At 43.3% G+C, this 26,413-nt stretch overlaps 1 protein-coding gene across 1 annotated transcript; it reads right to left on the bottom strand.

Annotated features, from left to right (window-relative positions):
• Positions 1-15,102: 15,102 nt before the first annotated feature.
• Positions 15,103-19,827, bottom strand: LOC125780640 (uncharacterized). The gene has a single exon (XM_049463099.1). It carries the CDS (start codon positions 19,513-19,515, stop codon positions 16,078-16,080), a length of 3,438 nt encoding a protein of 1,145 aa, XP_049319056.1. The 5' UTR covers positions 19,516-19,827; the 3' UTR covers positions 15,103-16,077.
• Between the last annotated feature and the right edge of the window lie 6,586 nt (positions 19,828-26,413).

Raw genomic sequence — 26,413 nt, forward strand, 5'->3', positions numbered from 1 at the left:
TATTTAAAGTCACATACATAAAATAATAATATACATTAAATAATTCATAAATATAAATATATTTCACATTCAAACATGAACAATATTACACAACTGGTTAATAAATGTTTAATTCTTTATAAATGTATGGGTAATTATTCAAGGGAATTGATGGAAAAGCATTTACATTTACACCCTTTACATTTTAGTCGACTAAATTGACTGTAATTGTAGTCGACCATATTTTTATGATAAAACATATCAGAGGGCTAAATTATGACTAAAACTAAATCAAAATTTGTTGTCAAAATTTACACTGGGTGTAGCTATTCCTAAACATAAAGCAATAATACCATTCAGTGCTTCTGATATTATAATAATGTTCAAAATGGTGCATTCCACCTGACCATGCCCTCCCTGCGTGGGCCTCCTCATGCACCCAGTAAGACTGACCAATCAGGTGTTCCCAGGATTCCATAGGCGTGCATGGAATGCACATGAACAGCAGCAGAACACACTGTTTCTAGTCTCCCCTCAGACAGTTTCAAGGCACCCCAAATCAGAAGGAACACTTTCCACCAATCAGACGCCTTAATTACCTGTCACTCACGAATTCTTTCTGAGCCAGACCCGCCCCTACATCAGTGTCGGAGCGTATGCAGAGGACAACGGAGATCCGCTGGACTAGAGAATAAACACTTTAGTTCTCTTCATTACCGTGCGTCCATTCGAGTGTGAGTGTTTCTTATGGTACCTTATAGTTGTTTATATAGTTATTTAATTGTGTCATTCATCTTTGCTTGTAGATAGTGAGGATAGTTGTCCTGTTGTTGATATCTTTCAATAATTACTCTTGTGATCTAAGTAGATTACCTCTTGAAAGTATATTTATAACTGCTGATATACATATCGCTACTCAATCACAACGAGTCAGTGCATTTAGTGTGTTTAGTAAATGTTTAATGTAAGAACTGCAGGTTTTACAGACTAGAGGTATTGCTTGTTTCAGCATCCAACTGCACATCCGCTCATTTAACTTAAAGGGCCAGTGTACTACTATTATCAGTATTCATATCAGCTGTTGTTCAGGGCTGAGACTGTATTACTGTGTTATGCATGCATGTATAGTTATCATTATATGTATATTTTATATATATTGTCTTCATTTAATTGTTATCTTCATGTATGTGTTTTCATTTACAATTATAGAAACCACGGCTAATTGCACGGCTAATTTCACGGCTAATCTCAAGGCTACGCTCATAGCTAAAATCACGGCTGGACGTGTGGCATGTGTGTGTGTGCGTTTCAATAAACCTTTATTTGGAATTGATGTCTGAGTTCTGACCGGACTTCCTGTGGCGTTTGCTGTTTACATCGTATCAGCACTAAATCCATAACCAACATATTCATCACCTCACTGGGTCTACAAACCATCAATTCAAGGTCCTTCAAGCCGGATTCAGCGATTACCACAGTTATGACATCATTTCCTGATGAGCACAACCGTCCTCGCCGTGACAGACGCCAGCCACGTTACCTGGAGGACTACTTGGTGAATTTGCCGCTGCGACAGCTGCCGCAGTCATACACACCACATAGTCACACCGACGTGGGAGCCAGCAGGCCACGGGATGCAACTCAAGCTCCCCCTGTTGGACCAATAACGTCAAGTCTCAGTCCAGATGCAGTCTTCTCAGCTCTCAGGGAGGTGCAAGAGGACAACATGCAGCTACGCAGGGAGATGCGGCAAGTACTCAACGCCCTCTCTCCTTACCCGAGGCCCACACCTGCAGCCACAGGCATCGGAACCTCTTCTTCAGTACGACTTCACTATATGGACAGTGACAGGTCCTACGAAGAATTCCCTGCTCCACCGCAGTTCTCTACACCCCTGCATCGTACATGGGCTCAATCTTCCACACAGCATAAGGCCAAACAGCAAGATGCATCATGGCCGGAGCCTCCTCCTCCTATCTTACCACCAGTGCGACCAGACTGGGATCAATTTCCGCCACCACCTCAGGTGGAGTATTCTTGCCTAGGCAGTGCAGGAGAGCAATCCCGTCAATCATCTCCAGGACGGCTGCCTCCACAACTTGTGTCAGAGCTGACAGAGCACCTGCGCAGTACTCATCTTCAGCCACAAGATCAACCTGCTCCTGCACCAGCCTATCAGGCATCCCCACCATCAATACCCACTCCGGATTATGTGTTGCCATTCACCCCACCACGTACCTCAACTGCTCACGCACACCAGCCCCTCTGGCAGCAACCAGCAGACCAGAGGATATGGGGCCAGCATTTCTACAGTGCACCACAACCTTTCCCCCATCCCAACAAACCATTCTCTCCACCACGACAAGAATCCACATATCGTGGACCAAAACCACACATTCCTATCTTCATGGATGATGATCCTCGCCAATTTGCTCGGCTTAAGTTAGCACTGGACAATCTCTTGCCAGCTGATGCTACAGAACAGTTCAAGTATCAGATACTGGTGGACCATCTCAAGCTGGAAGATGCCCTGCTGGTAGCTGACTCATACAGCAACAGTCGGTTCCCATACACCAGGACCATGACTGCACTCACAGAACTGTACGGCCAGCCCCACAAGCTTGCCCTTCAGCGCATCACTGAAGTGCTGGCTGAGCCACCAATCAAGAGTGGGGACATTAAAGGGTTCCGCCTGTTTGCTCTAAAGGTAAGAGCTTTAAGTGGCATGCTAGCTCAGCTAGGGAAGGAGGGAAGAACAGAGCTTGAATGTGGATCACATGTATCACGCCTGCTATCTAAGCTACCACATGACTTGCGGGCTCAATTCAAGAGGTTCACCAACCCTCTCCGGATCCCCATTCCGACATTGCTGGACTTTGCAGAGTGGTTGGAGTATGAAGTTCGAGTACAGGAGGATGAGATCACTGTCAGCCACCGTAGGACAGCAACAGAGACCAGGGCAGAAAGACAGAAGAGCTTCAGGACAAGGCAGACAGTAGGTACACGCTCCACCACTGTCTTATTGGTCGACCCACCTACAGAGCCATCCAAACCTGTGCCACCCATAGATCAGAAGGCAGATAAGCCAAAGAAATACTGCCCATTCTGTGACAGCCAGCAGCACTATTTCAATCAATGCAGTGCATTTAAGCAGCTGTCCACAGAGCAACGCGTGAGCTGGATCAAGGATGGAAAAAAATGCTGGAGATGTGGGAGAGACCACCAAGCAGTGCAGTGCTACCTCAAGGCCAGATGTCAAAAGTGCAATGGCACACATCTAGAAGTTCTACATGAGGTGAATAGTGCTACCAAGCCTCCCCAAAGGATAACACCTACATCTGCTCAGCCAGTGACATATTATCTGGATCCTGCACGGAGAAGCAACTGTGTGTTGCTGAAAATGGTGGAAGTGTATCTTCATCACAAGGGAAAGCGCTTGAGGACTTATGCCATCTTGGATGACGGATCAGAGCGCACCATCATTCTCCACACTGCTGTTCAAAAACTGGGTCTCCAAGGGCCTGCTGAAGAACTGGCACTTCGAACCATCCGCCAGGACCTTCGAGAAGTATCAGGGAGGTCTGTGTCATTCTCTGTGTCTGCTGTTGATCAGCCACAGAAACTCTTCAGAATCCAGCAGGCATTTACCTCAACAGAGTTGGGTTTATCCACCCACTCACATCCGGTTGAGACTCTTCAGAAGACCTATCGTCACCTCCGAGGTCTGCCACTTAACTCATTTTCACATGTCCAGCCCCTGCTTCTTATTGGCTCAGACTACCCACACCTCCTAACTCCAGTTGAGCCAGTACACCTAGGCCCCCAAGGTGGACCAGCTGCACTCAGGACGCGTCTTGGCTGGACGCTGCAAGGTCCAGCTAAAGTCCTGAACCACCAATCCTCCACATCACAGTGCCTGTTCACCAGTCTATCGCCAACAGCAGAGCTGCTCCATCATGTCTCTAAACTTTGGCAGATGGATGTCCTGCCCTACCGGAACGAGAAAATCATCACACGCTCCAAGCAGGACACAGCAGTTGTCAGGATGCTGGAGGAGAAGACAGTCAGGGTGGAAGTGGATGGTATATTCAGATATGCCACACCCCTCTTGTGGAAAGAAGATGCTCTGCCACTTCGGGCACCCAAAGAAGCAGTCCTGGGCCATCTGCGTGGGACAGAGAAACGGCTGGCTCAGGATTCAGCTAAAGCTGGCTCATACAAAGGAGAGGTGAGAAAACTTTTGGATGCTGGCTATGTGGAGAAACTTGCACCTGATGCAGTCCAGATGAGTACCGGATCATGGTACATTCCTCACCACATGGTCAATCACAATGGCAAGGACCGCATCGTATTTAACTGCTCGTTCACATTTCAGAATGGAAACTTGAATGAACAGCTCCTTCCAGGTCCCACCGTAGGACCATCCCTACTTGGTGTGCTGCTCCGTTTCAGGCAGCACCCAGTGGCTGTGAGCAGTGATATAAAGGGGATGTTTCATCAGGTCCGCCTTCTGCCAGAAGACAAACCCTACCTGCGCTTCCTCTGGAGGGACATGGAGCGCAGCCGAGAACCAGATGTGTACGAATGGCAGGTGTTGCCGTTTGGAACAACTTGTAGCCCATGCTGTGCCATGTTTGCCCTCCAGAAACATGTGCAGGATCACAGCAGCCCAGATGAAGATATACGCCACTCCACAGAGGACCACTTTTATGTGGACAACTTTTTGCAGAGCTTTACATCTGTATCCGAAGCCAAGTCGTTAGTAGACAAGCTGCAGTCATTACTCCTCTCTGGTGGGTTTGAGCTTCGTCAGTGGGCCACTAATGTACCAGACATCATCAGCCACCTGCCAGCTGACACCAAATCTGACAGCTGTGAGCTCTGGTTGTCACATGATGCAGCTGACCCCCAAGAACGGACACTAGGACTGCTTTGGCACTGCATGTCCGATACCCTCACTTACCGGCTTCGCCATTCAGAGCATTTAGAGCCCACAATGCGCAGCATCTATAGGGTACTTGCAAGGCAGTATGACCCTATTGGCTTTCTCATCCCCTACACCACAAGGGCTAAGATCCTGGTACAGGGTCTCTGGCGGAAGGAGAGAGACTGGGACGATCCACAGCTCCCAGAAGACATTCTCAAACTGTGGCGTGAATGGGAGAGTGAACTCCATCAGCTCCCCTTCATCTCTCTTCCACGGTGTTATCTTCAGCCAAGATCTGACACATCAGCATCTTATCAAACCATACATGTATTCTCTGATGCATCAGAGCGAGCATACGGAGCAGTAGCTTATCTGCGGACAGTGGATCAGTCAGGCAGCATACAGGTAGCCTTCATGGCAGCAAGGTCACGGGTAGCACCAATCCGACAGCAGTCTATCCCCAGGCTGGAACTCTGCGCTGCCCACATCGGGGCTCAGCTAGCTGTCGTATTGAAGAAGGAGCTCACTTTTGTCATTGCCAGTATCACACACTGGACCGACTCCACCACCGTCCTGACCTGGCTTAAGTCTCAGTCTTGCAGGTATAAGGTGTTTGTTGGCACCAGAGTAGCCGACATCCAGGAGCTGACAGAAGACAGTCCCTGGCGATATGTTACCTCTGTGGATAACCCTGCTAATGACATAACCAGGGGTCTAATGCTGTCACAACTCCAAGGGAACCATCGCTGGAGAAATGGACCAACGTTCCTATGGCAAGATGAGATAGCCTGGCCAGTCTGTCTAGATCTCTCAACCTCAGACGACCCGGCTGAACTCCGTAAGTCTGCATTCTGTGGACACCTCTCCATGTCCACTGATCCTCCACTACCTGATGCTAAAGACTTCCACACCTATCAGGAGCTGCTGGAGGCATCTGTCAGAACCTTTCATGGGGCGGCCACACCCATAGAACCCACAGCAGAGGACTACAGACAGAATGAGATGGCTCTTCTCAGAAAAGTGCAGAGAGATTGCTTCCCTGAGGACTTTACTCGGTTGACAGCAGGAAAACCAGTCTCCACAAGCAGCAGACTCCTCACTTTGGCTCCAGAGTTCGATGCAGATGTGCAACTGATCCGTGTGGGAGGTCGACTCCGCAGATGCGAGACTCTGGATGAAAATACTTTACATCCAATCGTACTGGACCCACATCACCCCATAACCCAACTCATCATCCAGGACTTTGACAGCCGTCTTGCACATCCTGGACCCGACCGAGTATATGCAGAGCTACGCAGGCGATTTTGGATATTGCGAGGGAGAGCAGCTATCAAGAAACACCAGCACAACTGTCTTCATTGCCAGAAATGGCGCAGCAAGCCAGTCATCCCTAGGATGGCCGATCTTCCACCCTCCAGCCTGCGTCTCAATCAGCCTGTTTTCTGGTCCACAGGAGTGGACTGCTTTGGGCCATATATCATTAAGATCGGACGGCGCACCGAGAAACGATGGGGAATAGTGTTTAAGTGTCTGACAACCCATGCTGTGCACCTTGATCTTCTCACTAGCATGGATACAGACGCTTTCCTGATGGCGCTCCGACGTTTCATTGCACGTCGAGGTAAGCCCCATGAGCTGCTTGCTGATCAGGGCACAAATTTCAAAGGTGGCAGCTCAGAACTTCAGGAGGCATTCAAAGCACTCACGCCAGAGTTACAGGCACAGCTGGCGAGTCAGCAAATTGATTTTAAATTTAACCCCCCTCATGCTCCACACTTTGGCGGATCCTGGGAGCGGGAGATCCGATCTATCAAATCTGCCCTTCACACTACTCTTGGAGCGCAGAGTGTATCAGAAGATGTCCTGATGACAGTGTTAGTTGAAGTTGAGGGGATCATCAACTCCAAACCACTGGGTTACACGTCGTCAGACATCGCAGACCCAGACCCCATCACACCCAATATGATGCTGATGGGGCGGCGAGATCCATCTCTGCCCCAGGTCATCTACGCAGAGACAGAAATCCTCAGTCGGCGCAGATGGAGACAATGCCAGGCACTAATTGACCAGTTTTGGACCAAGTACATCAAAAGTTACTTACCATCACTCCAAATACGCTCCAAATGGCATCAAGAGAAGGACAACCTCACCATTGGTACCGTTGTGATGATTGTTGACCAACAGCTCCCTCGAGCCATGTGGCCAGTAGGTCTCGTCACAGCAGTTGTCCCCGGGGCTGATGGCAGGATACGGACAGTTAAAGTCCAAGTCAAGGACCGGATATACACACGTCCTGTTGCCCGGCTCATCAAACTGCCATGCCTCCCTGACAGCTAATATGTGATATCTAGGACAACAACTTTGCTCCACAAAGTTGGGGGCGGCTGTTCAAAATGGTGCATTCCACCTGACCATGCCCTCCCTGCGTGGGCCTCCTCATGCACCCAGTAAGACTGACCAATCAGGTGTTCCCAGGATTCCATAGGCGTGCATGGAATGCACATGAACAGCAGCAGAACACACTGTTTCTAGTCTCCCCTCAGACAGTTTCAAGGCACCCCAAATCAGAAGGAACACTTTCCACCAATCAGACGCCTTAATTACCTGTCACTCACGAATTCTTTCTGAGCCAGACCCGCCCCTACATCAGTGTCGGAGCGTATGCAGAGGACAACGGAGATCCGCTGGACTAGAGAATAAACACTTTAGTTCTCTTCATTACCGTGCGTCCATTCGAGTGTGAGTGTTTCTTATGGTACCTTATAGTTGTTTATATAGTTATTTAATTGTGTCATTCATCTTTGCTTGTAGATAGTGAGGATAGTTGTCCTGTTGTTGATATCTTTCAATAATTACTCTTGTGATCTAAGTAGATTACCTCTTGAAAGTATATTTATAACTGCTGATATACATATCGCTACTCAATCACAACGAGTCAGTGCATTTAGTGTGTTTAGTAAATGTTTAATGTAAGAACTGCAGGTTTTACAGACTAGAGGTATTGCTTGTTTCAGCATCCAACTGCACATCCGCTCATTTAACTTAAAAGGCCAGTGTACTACTATTATCAGTATTCATATCAGCTGTTGTTCAGGGCTGAGACTGTATTACTGTGTTATGCATGCATGTATAGTTATCATTATATGTATATTTTATATATATTGTCTTCATTTAATTGTTATCTTCATGTATGTGTTTTCATTTACAATTATAGAAACCACGGCTAATTGCACGGCTAATTTCACGGCTAATCTCAAGGCTACGCTCATAGCTAAAATCACGGCTGGACGTGTGGCATGTGTGTGTGTGCGTTTCAATAAACCTTTATTTGGAATTGATGTCTGAGTTCTGACCGGACTTCCTGTGGCGTTTGCTGTTTACATCGTATCAGCACTAAATCCATAACCAACATATTCATCACCTCACTGGGTCTACAAACCATCAATTCAAATAATATTATATTATATTATATTAACCGATGGAGCTGTGTGAGCATCACATCAGCGTCGTAAATAGAGCTCAACCCCCTCCGTTTCCTAACTCTTTCTCTTAAAAAAGGCTCGCCACGTACTGTAAGCAATTGTACAAAAAATGACCTAGGCCATAGACTGCTATACAGTTAAATACTAGTGGAGACACAACGCGGTTCAGATATTTCCACCAGGTCTCTTGATCTTCACTCGCCCCCACCGACCTGGAGCTACTAGGGTCCACCAGCTCACGCTCAGGAATCACCATATTCCAGCTATAATTACAATCTCCGCCCGCGAACAAGCGCGTGAATGATTTTCAGCCTGTTATATTTATAGACTTTGGCGAGTATGACGTCACAGAGTTCTTCTACCCATCCTATGAATGATTGACATATGCTCCGCCCTTTACTGTGGCTCCGGGCTGCTGCGTTACCCTTCTATGACGTCATAGATTTGCACTGATCTATGGCGTCACTGAAGCACTACATTTTCAATTGGTGTTAATCCAGCATTTCCTGCTATCAGTCCAAATCAATACTTGCTATCAGTTTAATGACATCTTTAGATGACATGCATATAATTACCATATATGTACAATGAAACACAGACACAATAGACATACGTAAGACAGAAGACAATAGTGCAATATTGATGGTGATTGAGATGGAATGACAGTATAAATAGAACCCGTATAACAGTAGTGCAAATATGGTATATAGCTTAAGGCTGGTAAAGTGAATGAGTGCCTAAAGTTCTTAAAGTTCACAGTTCTTGGGGAATTAAAGTGTGTATGACAGTGCAAGTATAGCAGTAGTGCAGGTATTGGTGTATAGTGCAGGTCCGTTTGGAGAAGTTCCAGTACTGTGTGTATTAGTCTAGTCTGTTAGCATAACGAGACATTACCCAAAAGCTGAAAAACAAATACTAGTAAATTACCAGTAGGCGGGGCTACAACTACAGAAACTCCTTCAATATATTACAACCCTGAAAAATTTAAGTGAATATTGCAGTCTCTGCTGTAATAAACTGAGGACACTTGCAGATGCTTCTTTTGAACAACTTTATCAGTGTTTATATCCAAAGAAAATCCCAGCTGCTGTCTCTCACATGCTCTCAGTTCCGCAGCCTCTAACTCCACTACGGCAACACGCGTAGTACAGAAAACACTTTAAACTTTGCCTGAATAATACATTCTATGACATCTCCCCACAAAATCTCTTCCTTTAATATAGTAACAGTAGGACTTTTAACTACATTATAAAGGGTAATAACAAAACAGTTCCACTCAACTGAATTTAGATCTCTGGTAAGAAATGGCTAATAACCTAAACCAATAGGCTAATAATCACACCTAAACATATGTTACCTGTCCTTGAACTTTCTTTTAACCAACACATTTTACATTCTCTACCAAATACAATTCTAATACTTCGGACAGTTTTTTTTTTTCTCTCTTCATGAGAGTACACCTATAAGTCCATTCTCACTACAGGTCTACTAATCCTGCCAGATCTAGTCTGAGTCATCCCATCTATGACAGGTGGTCTATTCCACGTCGGAACAGAAAGGTTCTCCTCTGAGCTTACAGGTGTGTCAGCTGATTGGTCAGATACATTGTCCGAGGCAGGCCTGGGGGTGGAAGTGGTAACTGTTGGTGGTGCTGCTGGCACAGCTTGAAGGTGACGACGGTTACGTCTGAATGTGGTGCCATGCTCCGTCTCAATTATATAGGACCTTGGCGTGATGCTTTCTTTGGTCACTTTTGCAGGGGTTGACCATAACTTTTGACCATCCAACTTAGTCAAGACATTGTCACCTGGTCGCAATGGGGGTAAACATCTTGCTCCATGGCGTCTGTTGTAATAGTAGGCTTGTTTTTGTTTCTCCAGAGTATCCTTGGCCTTGATGTTCTTTCTGCTAGGCCATTTGGGTCGAAGGTTACTCTCAAGGGTAGGCAAGGTGGTACGAATCTTGCGACCCATTAATAGTTCTGCTGGGCTCGCACCCGTACTGCTGCAAGGGGTGGCTCGGTAACACATAAGAGCTGGTAGAGGATCTTTTTGGCATAATATCCCTTTTGCTGTTTGAACGGCTCTCTCTGCGTGCCCGTTTCCTTGGGGATTGTGTGGACTGGAGGTTATATGTGTGAAGTCAAGTTCCGTAGCTAGTTCCTTGAACTCTGTGCTTGCAAACTGAGGCCCGTTGTCACTGACCACCTCTTCAGCAATGCCGTACCGGGCAAAAGTAGCCTTCAGTTGTTTTACAACCTGGGCACTAGTTGTCACTGGCATGTGCAAAATTTCTATATACCTGGAGTAGTAATCTGATACCACTAGGTAATTTTGCTTTTTATGTTCGCACAGGTCCACTCCAATTCTTTTCCATGGTCTGCCAGGAAGTGGTGTAGAGAGCAGCGGTTCCCTAGACTGGCCTCGTCTGTGCTCGTGACATGATTGACATGATAGGACTCTGTCTTTGATTTGGGATGATATACCTGGCCACCATACAGAGGTGTTTGCCCTCTCCCTGCACTTAGACAAGCCTTGATGTCCATCGTGAATACGGTCTAGTATCTCTGCTCTCAGTGCTTTTGGTATGATCATCCGTTTGCCTCTGGTCACTAACCCACTGTGAACAGACAGTTCGCTTCTAACAGAGAAAAACTCTCTAACACTGGTGTGTGTTTTCTCAATGTGCTCTGGCCACCCTGACTCAATGTACCTCTTCAGAGTCTGCATCTCTTCGTCTGTTTCTGTGGCGGCTCGGATGCAGTCCATCTTTTGTTTTGTGGCAGGTATGCCCTCAATGACAGATGCAACATAACACTCTACATCTGTGTGTGTATCGTCACTCTGTGGTCTTTGCAGGGGCTCCTTGACAGTGTGTCAGCTATGACCAGGGTCTTTCCCGGTGCATACTCTGCTGTGGGATTAAACCTCATCAGCCTCATTAACAATCTTTGACATCGGATTGGTACAATGTCAAGGTCTTTAGAGTTTATCAGAGGCACGAGGGGTTTATGGTCTGTGATTAATTTGAACCCCGCTAGGCCATACAGGTATTTTCCAAATCGCTCACATGCCCAAACACCTGCCAAGCACTCTTTTTCTATCTGGGCATACCTGGTCTCTGCGTCACTTAAACGTCTGGAACAATATGCCACAGCTCTCCAGTCTTGTCCATGAAGCTGCATCAGTACTGCACCAATTCCATAACTACTTGCATCGGCAGAAACTGCTGTAGGCTTGTTGACGTCGTAATACTTAAGAGTGGGTGACGTTGTGAGCTGTTCTTTAATCTGCTGAAATGCTGACATCTGTGCAGGACCCCATGTCCAAACAGAGTTGGTTTTCAATAACTCGTACAATGGCTGACCGACTGTGGCTAGGTTGGGAATGTACTTTCCCAGATAGTTGACCAGTCCCAGCACTCTTTTGAGCTCCTGGACGTTCTCTGGTGGAGAGAGATTGTTAATTGCTGACACCTTGGCTGGATTGGGTCGCACTCCTTCTGCATCAATCACTTGGCCTAGGAAGTGCAACTTTCTCTGCCTCAAGACACACTTCTCTGCATTCAGTTTTAGACCAGCTGACTCCAACCTCTCCAGTACCCTTTGTAAGCGCTCATTGTGTTCAGTCATGTCCTTTCCGTGAATAATTATGTTGTCCATATAAACAGACACCCCCTGTAGGCCTTCCAGTGTTTCCACCATCTTTCTCTGGAAGATCTCAGGGGCACTAGTGATCCCAAAGGGCAGACGCTTAAAGCAGTATCTGGCGAAAGGCGTTATAAAGGTTGTGAGTCTTTGGCTGTCTTTGTCAAGCGGAATTTGCCAGAACCCCGCTGCTGCGTCTAATGAAGAGAAAACTGTGGAGCCACTCAGGCCTGCAATGATTTCTTCAGCTGTTGGAAGAATAAATCTCTCTCTTTTGACTGCTTTGTTTAACCTTTTGAGGTCTGCGCAGATACGCACCTTTCCTGATTTCTTTGGAGCTGGCACCATGGGTGCACACCACTCTGTTGGTTCTGTCACCTTTTGTATGATGTCATTGGCCTCCATTCTCTCTAGTTCCTCCTTTACAGGCTTCAGGAGTGGTATGGGTATCCTGCGAGCTGTGTGAACTGCATAGGGCTGGGCATTTTCGTGTAGCACAATTTTCACTGGCTGTGTCTTAAGCAGGCCAAATTCTTCCCCAGTGTTGCTGACCTGGAGTACTCTTTTCACTAGTCCCATTTCCTAGGCTACTGATCTACTGAGCAGGTTATTTACGCTCTCACCTTTAATTACAAAGACTCGGAATGAGTACTTACTCTCTTTGTATTCTGTGTTTGCTGTGAATTGGCCCACACACTTCAAACGCCCTCCTGGTCCACTAAGTGCAGCTTTAGCATCCAGCAGCTTTTTATCAGGTTTCAGCATTTTGAATGTGTCTTCACTCATAACACACACATCAGCTCCAGTATCTATTTTAAATAGTACTGGAGTGCTACCTATATTAAGCTGTACAGTCCATTCATCCTCCTGGGAGTTAGTGCTGTTAACTGAGCCCAGAAAGTAGGATGCTTGCTCCTCACTATTAGTGATTTCACTCACTAGTTTGCTTCTGCACATTCTTTGCCAGTGCCCTGTTTTCTTGCACCTGTTGCATGCTGACTTAAGAGCTGGACATTTCTCCGTTTTCTTGTGTGGTATTTTGCCGCACCTACCACATTTATTGTGTCCCTTGTCTTTGAGATCCCTCTCTTTGTCCCGATCTGTGTTTTGTTTTGGCCATTTTGCGTGTTTTCTGTGTCCCTGTGCTACCTCCTGTATGGTGCACACAGCCTCGCCTTGCTGGCAAACTTGTGCTTTTACCTCCTCTGACTGACGAGCCTCCTGCACGGTCATCTCCAGCGTGAGGTTTGGAATGAGCTGCAATTTTCGTGACAGATCTTTATCCCGGATTCCCACCACGATTCTGTCTCTAATGTGTTCCTCGCGATTAGCTCCGAACTCGCAGTGCTCCGACAGTTCGTATAAAGCTTGGATAAATGTCTCTACTCTCTCCCCCCCGCGCTGCACGCGTTGGTGAAAGCAGGCTCTCTCGTGAATAACGTTACGTTTTGGAATGAAGTAAGCATCAAACTTAGCCATGACTACATTATAGTCTGTATCTTCTCCATCCGCAAAAGTAAACGAGCTGAAAATATTCTCCGCTTCTCTGCCTAAAGCATATATGAGGGTGCTTACTTGGACGCTGCCCTCCTCCTTATCCAGCTTGGTCGCCGTGCGATAGCGGGTGAAACGCTTCCTCCACTCAGCCCACTCCGACGGTTTCTCGAAACAAAAGCTCTCAGGTGGGTTAAACTTGGCCATTTTCGGGTGTAGATTTGGTCACCAGCTTCTGACACCATGTAATAAACTGAGGACACTTGCAGATGCTTCTTTTGAACAACTTTATCAGTGTTTATATCCAAAGAAAATCCCAGCTGCTGTCTCTCACATGCTCTCAGTTCCGCAGCCTCTAACTCCACTACGGCAACACGCGTAGTACAGAAAACACTTTAAACTTTGCCTGAATAATACATTCTATGACATCTGCCTCTTTTACTTCTGATTATTTTTTCAAAATTCTGTGGATTTTTTCAAAATTCTGTTTGTTTCCTCATTTTTTTGGGGAAATTTTTGTTATTTTTGTTGTAACCTGCACACACTCGTGCACACATCCGCACACTCATACATATACACATGCAGCATCAGTGCTATTATCACAGCTTGGACACCAGTGAGTATAACAGCAACAGCAGCTCACCTGCAGAGAGTTACGTAATGCAGTAAATCCTCAGGCCTGAGGAGGGGATAGAGAATCCTCCCAGGTGAGACAGAGTGCTACTCACATTCATGCTTTACTGCTAATTCAGCCAAGAAGAGACTTAAACCTGCATCACTTAAATACACATCCAAAAACACAGAAATGATCCCAACATTATCAGAAATTTGGTTTAGCCTTGTCACTATAATTACATTATCAAATTATTACAATTATTTAAGGACATAACCTCAACATTTTTTGATGACTTCAGTGCTGCCCGTTGTGTTAACTTGTGTGATAAGGGCCATTAATGTGAATAAACTGTAAACTGGCATGTTAACTTTGTGTAAAAACAGTGTTTATATTTGATTTTTTTATGTATTTAGAATAGGTATGCATTTGTACATTCTAGTTTCAGTGTCTGTATTGGGTCTTTTTGCAGGATACAAACTTAAAAATAATACATTAAACAACCTAAATACTTATTAAACACAAGCATATAAAAAAAGGAAAATATAATTAATTAATATCACCATACAATCTCTTCATCCATGAAGTACAACTTTTCTTTGCATTATTATCTTTAATTTGAGTTGCATAAACTGCACATCTAGCATATATTTTTTTATCCTCAGGAGTTTTGAAATTGAAAATCTGATCTGTTTGAGTATCCTACTCTAGACCAGTTTTGCTGGTAACTGAATTCAGATGGTCTTAGTTGGTCATTGATGGTCAAGTTGGTCCCATACTGAAGACTAGCAGGTTAACAGACTCTTTTTTGAGTAAATATTTTTGCTGTCTGTTTTGCATTGACTTTGAACATTGGGGAGCACAGTAAATACAATATATTAAGTAGCATTGTTTCACAGAATATAACACACATAAAGTTCACAAAGTAAATAAGTTAATTGTAAAGAGAGAAAAAAAATAATTAGTTAGACAAAGTTTATATCTTTATATAGGTGACATAATTAAGGGGGGGGAATCTAAATTCCTCGAACACACAACACAAAGAGCTTAGCACACAGCATATGGTCTTGTATCATTTATTAGTGTAAATTTGGTTAAGGAGCATGTTCCAATCTTACAGGGGGAAACATTTTACCATTATTCTGGAATTGCTGCAAGTGAAAGATTTTCCATAAAAGTGAAAAAAGGCTGCATTATCTTTTACATTTTGAAAGAGAACCATTCAGAGTGCATCGAATTCAGTGTGCTATACCTATGCCTCCCTTTGATATAATGACGACAGCACAACTGTTCTTAATACACTGATTAGGGGTTTATTCCTAAACGTGAAAACTGTAATACAAAAAATGATACAACAATAAGATAAACAAAATTACAACTTTGCATATAAACTACCATGAACAGCATGAAATTGCATATTAAGTTTCATTTATGTATTTTAGCAGATACTAGAAACAGTAGCACCAATACACTCATTAATCTTTCTTAAAACAATAATACAAAAAAGAGTAACACAAACCTCATTGGCTGCATAAATAACTCAGGGAGGGGTATGGCTTCCTTTACAGTGTCCCTTACCATGTGAACACACCTTTAAACACTTAAATTTAACTTAGGAAAAGACATGAAAATGCCCATTCTGCTACCTGTCCGTGCATATAACAGGTCCCACCAGGAAACCTTTTTGGACATGTAGTTCCGCCTCAGCTCTTAAAGTAGAAATAAAATACACTGCCCAGGTATGCAGTTACACTCCCACCAAATTTATGATTTCTAACTCTAAATTACTCAGGATGAAGAAAAATAACAATAAAATAAATAAATTATAGCTTCAGTTTTGACTTCTCCAATAATGGTCACAAGGTTGCATCTAGATAGAGATAGAGTATGAAGAAAGAGAAAGAAAAGATAGGAGAAGGTGGGAAGACTAGAGTCTTCAGTTTGCTTCCAGAAGTGTCACTGTTTTATGGATAGGCCTCTCTAGGTGGACAGGTTTGGAGATACGCTTTCCCTTCTCATCAAGGCTGGAGTCACTAATAAGCAACTTCAATCTTCTCACTCTTCCATCCTTTCCAGGGTATACTTCGATGACCTTTGCCATCTTCCACTGGTTACGTGCTGTGTTATCATCCTGCAACAGAACAACATCATTGACCCTTGCATCTCTGCGGTCTTTTGTCCACTTCTGTCTGTATTGGAGATTCAGAAGGTACTCCTTCTTCCATCGCCTCCAGAAGAGGTTGGCCAAGAACTGAACACGACGCCATCTCTTGCGGAGGTAGAGATCTTCCTTAACGAACCTTCCAGGAGGTGGAGCGAGAATCGTTGACTTCATTGTCAAGATGTGGTTTGGGGTAAGGGGCTCTGGGCTGGATGCATCATTAAGGCAATCAGTAGTCAAAGGTCTGCTATTGACAACTGCCATGACTTCATACAGGAATGTTCGTAAAGACGAGCAGTCAAGTTGTCTGGCTGACTGTTCCATGATTGATGTTAAGACGCTCCTGATGGTGCGAATTTGTCTTTCCCAGACTCCACCCATATGACTTGAGGCTGGGGTATTCATAATGAACTCACATCCAATTTCCTTGAGCTCTTCCTGATCCATTTCTTTCAGTGCTTCAGCAAGCTCTCGTCTAGCGCCGATGAAGTTTGTGCCTTGATCACATCTTATCTGGCGTACCATTCCACGAATAGCGATGAATGAACGCAGAGCGTTGATGAATGCATCTGTGGTCAGATTGTCTAGCATCTCGATGTGCACTGCTCTGGAACACATACAGGTAAGTAACAGCCCATAACGCTTTAGCTCCTTTCTTCCTTCCTTAATATAGAATGGTCCAAAACAATCCATCCCAGAATAGGTGAATAGAGGGGTGGTTTGCATCCTGTCCTCTGGGAGGTCTGCCATCCTTTGCTGTTCTGGGCTTCTTCGGAACTTCCTGCATGTTGTGCAGTTGTAGACATGTGATGATACTGCCTTGCTGCAGCCAAGCATCCATATGCCACTGGATCGGAGTGCATTCAAGGTCATTCCTCGTCCCTGATGGAGCACTTTCTCATGATAATGCTTGACGAGCAATGCTGATACATAACTGTCCTTTGGAAGGACTGCTGGATGTTTAATATGTGGATGTAAAGCGGCATGGGTTAAACGGCCTCCCACTCTAAGAATACCTTGTTCATCAATAAACGGACTCAACCTGTATAGCCTGTTGCCTTTGACTTGTGTCTCTTTATGTCTCAGGAGATACTGTATCTCCTTTGAAAAGGTTGCTTCTTGAACCATCTTAATTATGAACAGCTCTGCTTCTCTCCTTTCTTCAAGACTGGTGGCTTTACAGGACCTTGCCTGGAGACCCTTGACTTCTTTTATATGGCGCTTGAGTCTGGCGATAGCTTTTACCATTCTGGACCAGTCGGAGAACTTGTGCAGGTGTTCTAACAATGATCTTGTTTCCTTTGCCTGAACATTGTGGACCTGGACCTTCTTGAGTTCAGGATCACCACTTGAGATTTCTTCCATTTTTACTTGTGTACTTGGTAGTTCCTTCTGCCACAGAAACCTTGGGCCAGTGAACCAGTCAGAGGATACAAGCTGCTCCACTGCAAGACCTCTTGAGGCGTGGTCTGCTGGATTTTCTTCAGAAGCCACAAACCTCCATTGAGAGAATTTTGTGCTTTGCCTGATACGTTCCACACGATTTGCTACAAACACGTGAAATCTTCTGGCTTCATTATTGATGTATCCAAGGACAACCATAGAATCAGTCCAGAAGAATTCTTGTTGACACTCTATGTCCAGCTCTTTCTTGAGCATGTCACTGATGCGGACGGCTACTACTGCTGCTGACAGCTCAAGCCTTGGTATGGTTGTGACTTTGGTAGGGGCAACTCTTGCCTTACCCATAACCAAGGAGCAGTGAACCTCACCTGATTCATTGACTACTCTGAGGTATGAGCACGCACCGTAGCCTGACACACTGGCATCAGAGAAATGGTGAAGCTCATAGTGCTGTGCCTTGAAGCTTGATGGAATGTAGCATCTTGGGATCTTAACATTAACCAGATGTTGTAGATCTTGGAGCCATCGTTCCCACTGAGGTTGCAGGTCATCGGGTAAAGCATCATCCCAGCTGAGCTTGTCCCGACACATCTGCTGTAAGATCTGCTTTCCAACTAGGATGAAGGGTGCCACGAATCCAAGAGGATCATATATTGAAGCAACTGTGGACATGACTCCTCTTCGGGTAAATGGACTCTCCTTGATGACTACTCTGAACTGGAACTCATCAAAAGCCACGCACCACTGCACACCGAGGGCTCTTTCCATCTGCAGTTCACCCAGTGCCATGTCCCTTTCTGTAGCAGCTTCAGCACATTCTTCTTTAGGAATGGTGGCAAGGACTTCTTTACTGTTAGAGATGAACTTGTGCAATCGAAGTTTGCCTGTACTGCAAAGCTCTCTTGCTTCTTTTACTAGCTGGATTGCTTGACCTGTGGATGATACACTTGACAAGCCGTCATCAACATAGAAGTTCCGCTGTATGAACTTGATGGTGTCTTCACTGAAACGTCCTTGACCTTCAGCTGCAATGTGCTTAAGTCCATAGTTGGCACAGCCAGGTGATGAAGCTGCACCGAAAAGATGGACCTTCATTCGATATGTGGAAGGTTGTTCTTCAAATTTTCCGTTCTCCCACCAAAGGAATCGAAGGTAATCTTGGTCTTCTGTCTTCACGTGGAACTGGTGGAACATGCGCTCTATATCACACATGATTGCGACCTGGCCTTTTCGAAAGCGAAGTAGAACTCCCACCAAGGTGTTTGTCAGCTCTGGACCGGTCAGAAGATGGTCATTCAAAGACGTCCCTTGGAACTTGGCGGAGCAATCAAAGACGACACGAATTCTCCCAGGCTTACGTGGATGATAAACCCCATGATGAGGGATGTACCATGCTGGAGTTTTATGCATGTCTTCCTTTGGGACTCTTTCCGCATCACCACGGGTTATAGTCTCATCCATGAAGCTCTTGTAGTCCTTATTGTATTGTTCATCTCTTCTCAGCTTTCTTTCCAGGCACTTGAGACGGTGGAAGGCACACACCTTGTTATCAGGTAAGTTGGGTCTATCCTTCTTGAATGGCAGTGGCATTTCATAATGACCATCACGCTTAAGTTTGATACCCTCTTTCAATGTTGATAAGAATCTGCGATCTTCTTGAGAGATGTAGCTAACTTCAGAAGCTCTTTCAGCAAAGTCAGATTCCAACACCTTGATGACATCTACAGGTAAGATGACTTCTTTGATCTGTGTTCTACAGACATAATGCACTTCACTTGTAAGGTCTGAAGAAGACTGCACACTTGGCATCACCTGCTTCACTATGACTTGATGGCTTATTCCAATTGCATCTCCATAGTTGAGGCATGGATTACCATAGCCAACAACACTCCATCCCAAGTCTGTCCTCTGTGCGAAGGGTTGATTTTCTTCACCAGGCACCACTTGTCTTGGTATTAGGGCTTGAGGACAATTATAGCCAATTAGCAGGCCAACATCACAGCTTTGCTGAGGAGCTATCTCATCTGCAATGTGTTCAAGATGAGACCATACCTTTGCTGTCTCTGGGGTGGGGATATGGTTTCTGTTTGCAGGTATAAATTCTCTTGAGTAGGTCACTGGAAGTGGAATTGTCTTATCTGAGTAAAACCCTCTAACTTGTAAACCAGTCAGTTTCTGGCAGGACACAACAGTGTTTCTTGAAGCCAGTGTGGACAGCCTTAGCTGTACTGGTTCACTCTTTGTGTTGAGTGCCCTTGCCGTCTCTTCAAGGATAAAAGATGTGTCACTCTGAGTATCGAGGAGTGCATACACAAGAACTTCACAATTTGGCTCAGTGGTGGTGGAGACCCACACTGGAATTATTGTGGATGTGTGTGTATCTCTGCCATTCTGGGTGACTCTATGAGATGTTGCTTCACGTGATTTGCTTGGTGCTAGACCTTGTGGTTGAACTGAATTCTCTTCTTTGAACTTGTCATGGTCCTTACTTATATCAGTCCTTGCCTGCATTCTTTCTTCCTTTGTGCGATTATCATGGAGGCAAGTTGGATGTCTTTTCTCACATGCATTGCAGATACTCCTGTGTCTACAGTCCTTGGAGCGATGGCCCAACTTCAGACAGCCGAAACACAAACTCTTTTCTTGAACGAACTTGACTCGTTCTGTGATTGTCTTCTTTACAAACTCACGACACTCAGACAGACTGTGTCCTACCCTCTCACAGAAGAAACAGCTTGTGAAGCTGGCTTTCTCCTCTGAGCCTGTTACTAAGGCCTTTGCTCCAGGACTTCTGTTCTTTAAAACCTTGCTCCATTCTCCTTCGCTTGACTTCAGTGCATGAAGAGAAGTAATTGGATTGCAGGCAATTTTGGCTTCACGTGTGAGGAACTTCACAAACTGGCTAAAACTTGGGAACCTCTGACTTTCTTCCTCCACTTCCATGACCTTCCTATTCCATCTTGATGTCAACCAATCTGGAAGTTTAGCAAGTATTTTTTGGTTCTCATTACAGTCATTAAGCACTTCAAGACCTCGGATTTGAGGCATTGCGGACTCACAGCTGCGAAGGAAGTCTACGAAGTCTTGAAGTTCTTGACTGCCCTTTGCACTTATCTTGGGCCATGCATCAATCTTATCTCTGAAGGCTTTGGCAATGAGGAACGGACTGCCATATCGTTCCTCTAGGATGCACCATGCTGCAAGGTAGGCGGACTCAGTGCCTAGTAAAAAGTAGCTCTCTATGGCCTTTTTTGCGGATCCACCCACATACCTGCGTAAATAATATATCTTTTCTTCAGCTGGTATGCTCTTCCTGTCAATGAGGGTCTGAAAAGAAACCTTCCAGTCATTGAATCTGAGTGGGTCACCGGTGAACATGGTAGGTTCGGGTACAGGCATGCGACTGGCACTGATGGATTCAGTGAGTGCTCTGATAAGAGCTGCTGTATTATCTTCAGCTGGATGTGTTACAACTTGTGATGGAGAATGGTGCTGCTGTGGTCTTGTTTCCTGCTTGACTTGCTCTTTAACATTCACAGGAACAGGTTGATGGAGCAGCTCATTTATTTCATCATCTGAGCATTGACTGTATCTAGATGTTCGTCGTGAGCATTCGCTCTGTTCATATACTTGCTGACGTGCCTTTGCAGCCTTTAGTTTCTTAATTGTGTCCAGACGTTCCAGTTCTCTGCGCTTGGATTGTAATACTCTTTGTCTCTCTGCATTTTCAGCCTCCTGTTTAGCCTTTAGCTGAGCAGCTTCAGCTTCCAACCTCTGCAGTTCCTCAATATGAAGCTCTTGCTCTAGCAGTACTTGTAGGGTGGCTTCATTGGCAGCAACTTCGGCAGCTGCACTCTTTCTGCTGGCAGAAGTTAAACGGGAGTGAGTGGAGGCCTTAGTGCTAGTGCTACGAGAGCTGGAACTTGTCTTGCTTGACTTTGTCTCTTCACGACCTTTTTCTTCATCCCCTTGGCCATTGGTTTTGTCTAGAATATCCATTGCCTGCTTAACAATCCTCTGTGTCACGGTTTCACAGGTATCCACTCTACGACGCATGTCATGGTCAGGAACGCTGATGCGTCTCAACTCTTCATAAACAGCATTTAGGTTCCTTAAAGCATCATTCACTTTAGTGACATGCTCATTCAGAAGGTCGGTTGAGCAATGTCCACATAGAATTTGGTTGGCATTCTTTATGATCTCCTTCCACTTCGTATGGCACACACTGAACTGACGTGTATGTTTTCTTACTTGCTCATCGTGCAGTTCTTGACCCTTCTCCGTCAGCTTACGGACTCTTTGGTCTCTTTGTGGCTCTTGCAGAGCAACGAAGTCACAATCACATTCACCCTCAGTCACAGGTAAATACATGTCTGCAGAAGGCTGTAGCTCCTCTTTGTTACTTGCTTGTAGATTCATGTTCGTACGACTCTGCAGTTTATACGCATCTGCCCACACTACTTCACTCTAATATCTTGTTTTTCAACTGTAGACCACTACTCTCTGGTGCCACCTTCTGGAGCAGTTGAGTTTTCACTATGCCTCCCTTTGATATAATGACGACAGCACAACTGTTCTTAATACACTGATTAGGGGTTTATTCCTAAACGTGAAAACTGTAATACAAAAAATGATACAACAATAAGATAAACAAAATTACAACTTTGCATATAAACTACCATGAACAGCATGAAATTGCATATTAAGTTTCATTTATGTATTTTAGCAGATACTAGAAACAGTAGCACCAATACACTCATTAATCTTTCTTAAAACAATAATACAAAAAAGAGTAACACAAACCTCATTGGCTGCATAAATAACTCAGGGAGGGGTATGGCTTCCTTTACAGTGTCCCTTACCATGTGAACACACCTTTAAACACTTAAATTTAACTTAGGAAAAGACATGAAAATGCCCATTCTGCTACCTGTCCGTGCATATAACAGGTCCCACCAGGAAACCTTTTTGGACATGTAGTTCCGCCTCAGCTCTTAAAGTAGAAATAAAATACACTGCCCAGGTATGCAGTTACAATACCAAAGGACATCCCTAATCCATTCCGAATACGAAAGTTTCCACTTTAATAAAATTAACAGTCTTGCCAACAGAGTCACAAAGGCTACAAAATCAGAGTGATGTTTTGAAATTAACAAAGCAAATGGAAGGACAACAAATACTGCTGGAACGGGGTTAGGATCCAACTGCATCTCAAGAACCTTAGTTAAGGTTGAGAAGATTTCAGTCCAGAACTTGAACAATGATGGGCATAACCAGAACATGTGTATTAGAAAGGCAGGGTCCTGAAGGCAGCGATCACATACTGGGTCTGTATCTGGATAAATTTTGGATAAAGTTTGGCTTTAGTCCAATACACTTGGTAAAAGAGTTTACACTGAATCATTCCATGTTTGGCACACAAGGAGGATGAATTAATTCTGTATAATATTTGTTGTAACTTGTCCTCAGTGAAGAGGTGCTGAGATACAGCTGAGGTTCTTGAGATGCAGTTGGATCCTAACCCCGTTACAGCAGTGTTTGGTGTCCTTCCATCTGCCTTGTTAATTTCAAAACATCACTCTGATTTTCTAGATCCTTCTCCCATTGCTCTTTAAGATTCATTAAGCATGTAGCTTGAACCGAACTAATTAAGTTATAAAGTTGAGAAAAAAATTCTTGGCATATCTATATATATATATATTTATATCCCTCATATATCCATTCATCTATCTATATATATATCTATCTATCAATATATATGTCTATCTATCTATCTATCTATCTATCTATCTATCTATCTATCTATCTATCTATCTATATATGTTTCTATCAATATATATATATATATATATATATATATATATATATATATATATGTCTATCTATATATCTATATCTATATATATATTTATATCTCTCATATCTATTCATCTATCTATCTATCTATATATATATATATATATATGTCTATCTATCTATATATATCTATATCTATCATATATCTATTTATCTATCTATCTATATTTCTATCAATATATATATGTCTATCTATCTATATATCTATATCTATCTATCATATATCTATTTATCTATCTTTATATCTATCATATATCTATTCATCTATCTATATATATCTGTATCTATCATTTACCGTTATTAAATAAAATAAATGCTAAATAATGTGTTACACTAGTCAGCTCCACTTAGTGCACACTCGTTACTGAGATAAACCGCTATGACCCTGCAGCTGAACTATCACAACTCAATAACAACCCGTTTAGATTTAATGGTTTATAATTCATCCATATCAGTAAATATGTCGTTCTGATATTAATTAATAAAGCTGAACTCTATAAGCGAGTCTGAAAGGGTTAAAGTGAGGTTATACTGGGTCTGATAGAGGTGTAGCAGTTTAATAGATACTTACAGAAAGAGGCGGAGTGTGAGGAGGTGAAGCCTCTGGAGCACCAGACTCCGCCTGCAGAACAGATACTCACTTCAATTCATGCTGATCCACCTCCAGCTTTATTTCTGACTTTTATTCAGTTTTATTCAGTTTAGTTCCCGATGGTGAATTCGGTCTAAAACGCGGGAAATTTCGAGCTTACCTCAGGTGGATGGACGCTAAAAGTCTGCCGCCAGTCCATATCCGACCGCGGGGCGTCGGTGCTCACAACGGATCCGGTTACCTAAAAAAGAAAAAAACACAACAAAAAAACAACAACAACACAGAAAACACAACAATTACAGAATAATTAAAAGATAATGTAGATAATTAAACAATCCAAAGGATAAATCAGGCGGTGAGTCTGTAGTAGAAGATGAAATCTGTATGCGGAGCGGAAAAACTGCTGCTGTGGCTCTGAAGCTCAGAAACAGTTTAAATAAAAACAAATAAATCGAATTTTACACACCGTGCGCGCTCCCGCGGCTAAAAGACCCGTATGCTTTTTTCCCAATAATATAATTACTAATAATAACAATGATAATAATTAATTTTTTTTTATTGTTATTATAGAAGATATAACTATAATTATAAAAAAAAAATAGTTTATAGCCTTCCAAAAAAAAAATATTGTGATGCCACGCGCTTTAACGTCACTGAAGTTCCGTATGTTTTTTTTTAAATTGAATATATAAATACAAATTTTACGTAAGAAATATAGTTTATAGCCTTATATACTACAACTACTCCTACTAATAATAATACGATGATGATGATGAAGAAGAACATTGTTAATAATACCGATGATAATAATATTATATATTATTATGCGCTGGAGAAGGCTTTGTGCAGCGGTCATAAAAATTAATGCAACACTGGATTTAAATTATACATTTTTTTTATTTCATATGTTTTGAAGATGCTTTGTAATAATGTAGGTATTTCATTATTCATTTAGCTATATTCATAAAAATATCAAGCTATTTATTAAACCATGTCTAAGAATTCACAGGTCTTGGGATATCATTTTTATTCATCATTATCATTTATTCGGGATATCATCATCAATTTATTTAAAAGTGTGTGAGAATTTCATGTGCACATCTTGGAAAACTCACCCCATAAAGACATCACAGTGAAATCACAACCTTCACGCTGTTTTATTTTCAAGTGACTAAAGACACGTACTAAATGTTCAGTAAATAATCATATTTAACTCACCTAATATTTGTCATATTGTCTCCATACTTACCTTGCATCTTGTCATGGCAAAATTTGGTCAAATATCATGGCAATAAAAATAAACAATGTCGCTATGAATAATTAAAAATCGTTTGCTGCACCTCTAGATCAACCACATTTTCATTGCATGCTAATTTTCCTTAAGTAATTATTTTTGATATTTGGCACAATATTCTGATAATGTCTCAGGTCTGCTATTCCCCTTACATCCACATGATGTCAGTGTTAGCCACTGACTAAAACCCTCTCAAAGAAACAGAAAATAACTGAAATGTGTTAAAATGACTATTCTCCACTCTGTTTTCCATTTGCAAAACCATACTGCACTTCCTTATTATGCAAATTTTAATTAGCAATAAACAGAAGACACTCTCCAGGGTGGTGCTTTGGTCAGGCCAGTAAACACAGTTTTTTATTTTCCAAATTACACACACGCACACACACACACACATGGCTGAAGTATATCTTTTGATATTCCTGTTGTTGTTGGTTTTTTTGTACAGTAGTCACAGTCTGACATGAGCAGTGTAAGGCTTTACATCTAGCTAATGTGTCTGAAGTAAAATCCAGCATTAATCAGTGCACTGGTATGATCTGGACTGATCTACTACAGCATACATTAGGCTGTGCTGAGGTGTTACAGCTAGCACCAACATGGCAACACAGTACTGAGACAGCGTGTGTTAGGATAATGCTGAAGTGAAACCATACGTTTCTGTGTCTGTGGATGCACCAACTGACTTACTGGAGCCGCAAAAGCCATTATACTACAGTATGTACTGCACTGACCAAGTAACGGTCTCATCTGAAGCTCACACCACACTGTGCACAGCTGTATTTTATTAATTAATCCCAGAAATGTGCTCCTCTTTCCATTTCTTATGAGCTTGAATCTAAAAATATTCTAAAAGTACAAAGGAACTTGAGATATACAGTTTGTGAGCTGTGGATCGTGTGTGTTTATGTGAAGCTGCTAATTTAGAAACAGTATGCATCACATAAGGAAAAGATGCTAAATCA

This window comes from Astyanax mexicanus, chromosome 13, assembly GCF_023375975.1.
Source record: "Astyanax mexicanus isolate ESR-SI-001 chromosome 13, AstMex3_surface, whole genome shotgun sequence".
NCBI lineage: Eukaryota > Metazoa > Chordata > Actinopteri > Characiformes > Acestrorhamphidae > Astyanax > Astyanax mexicanus.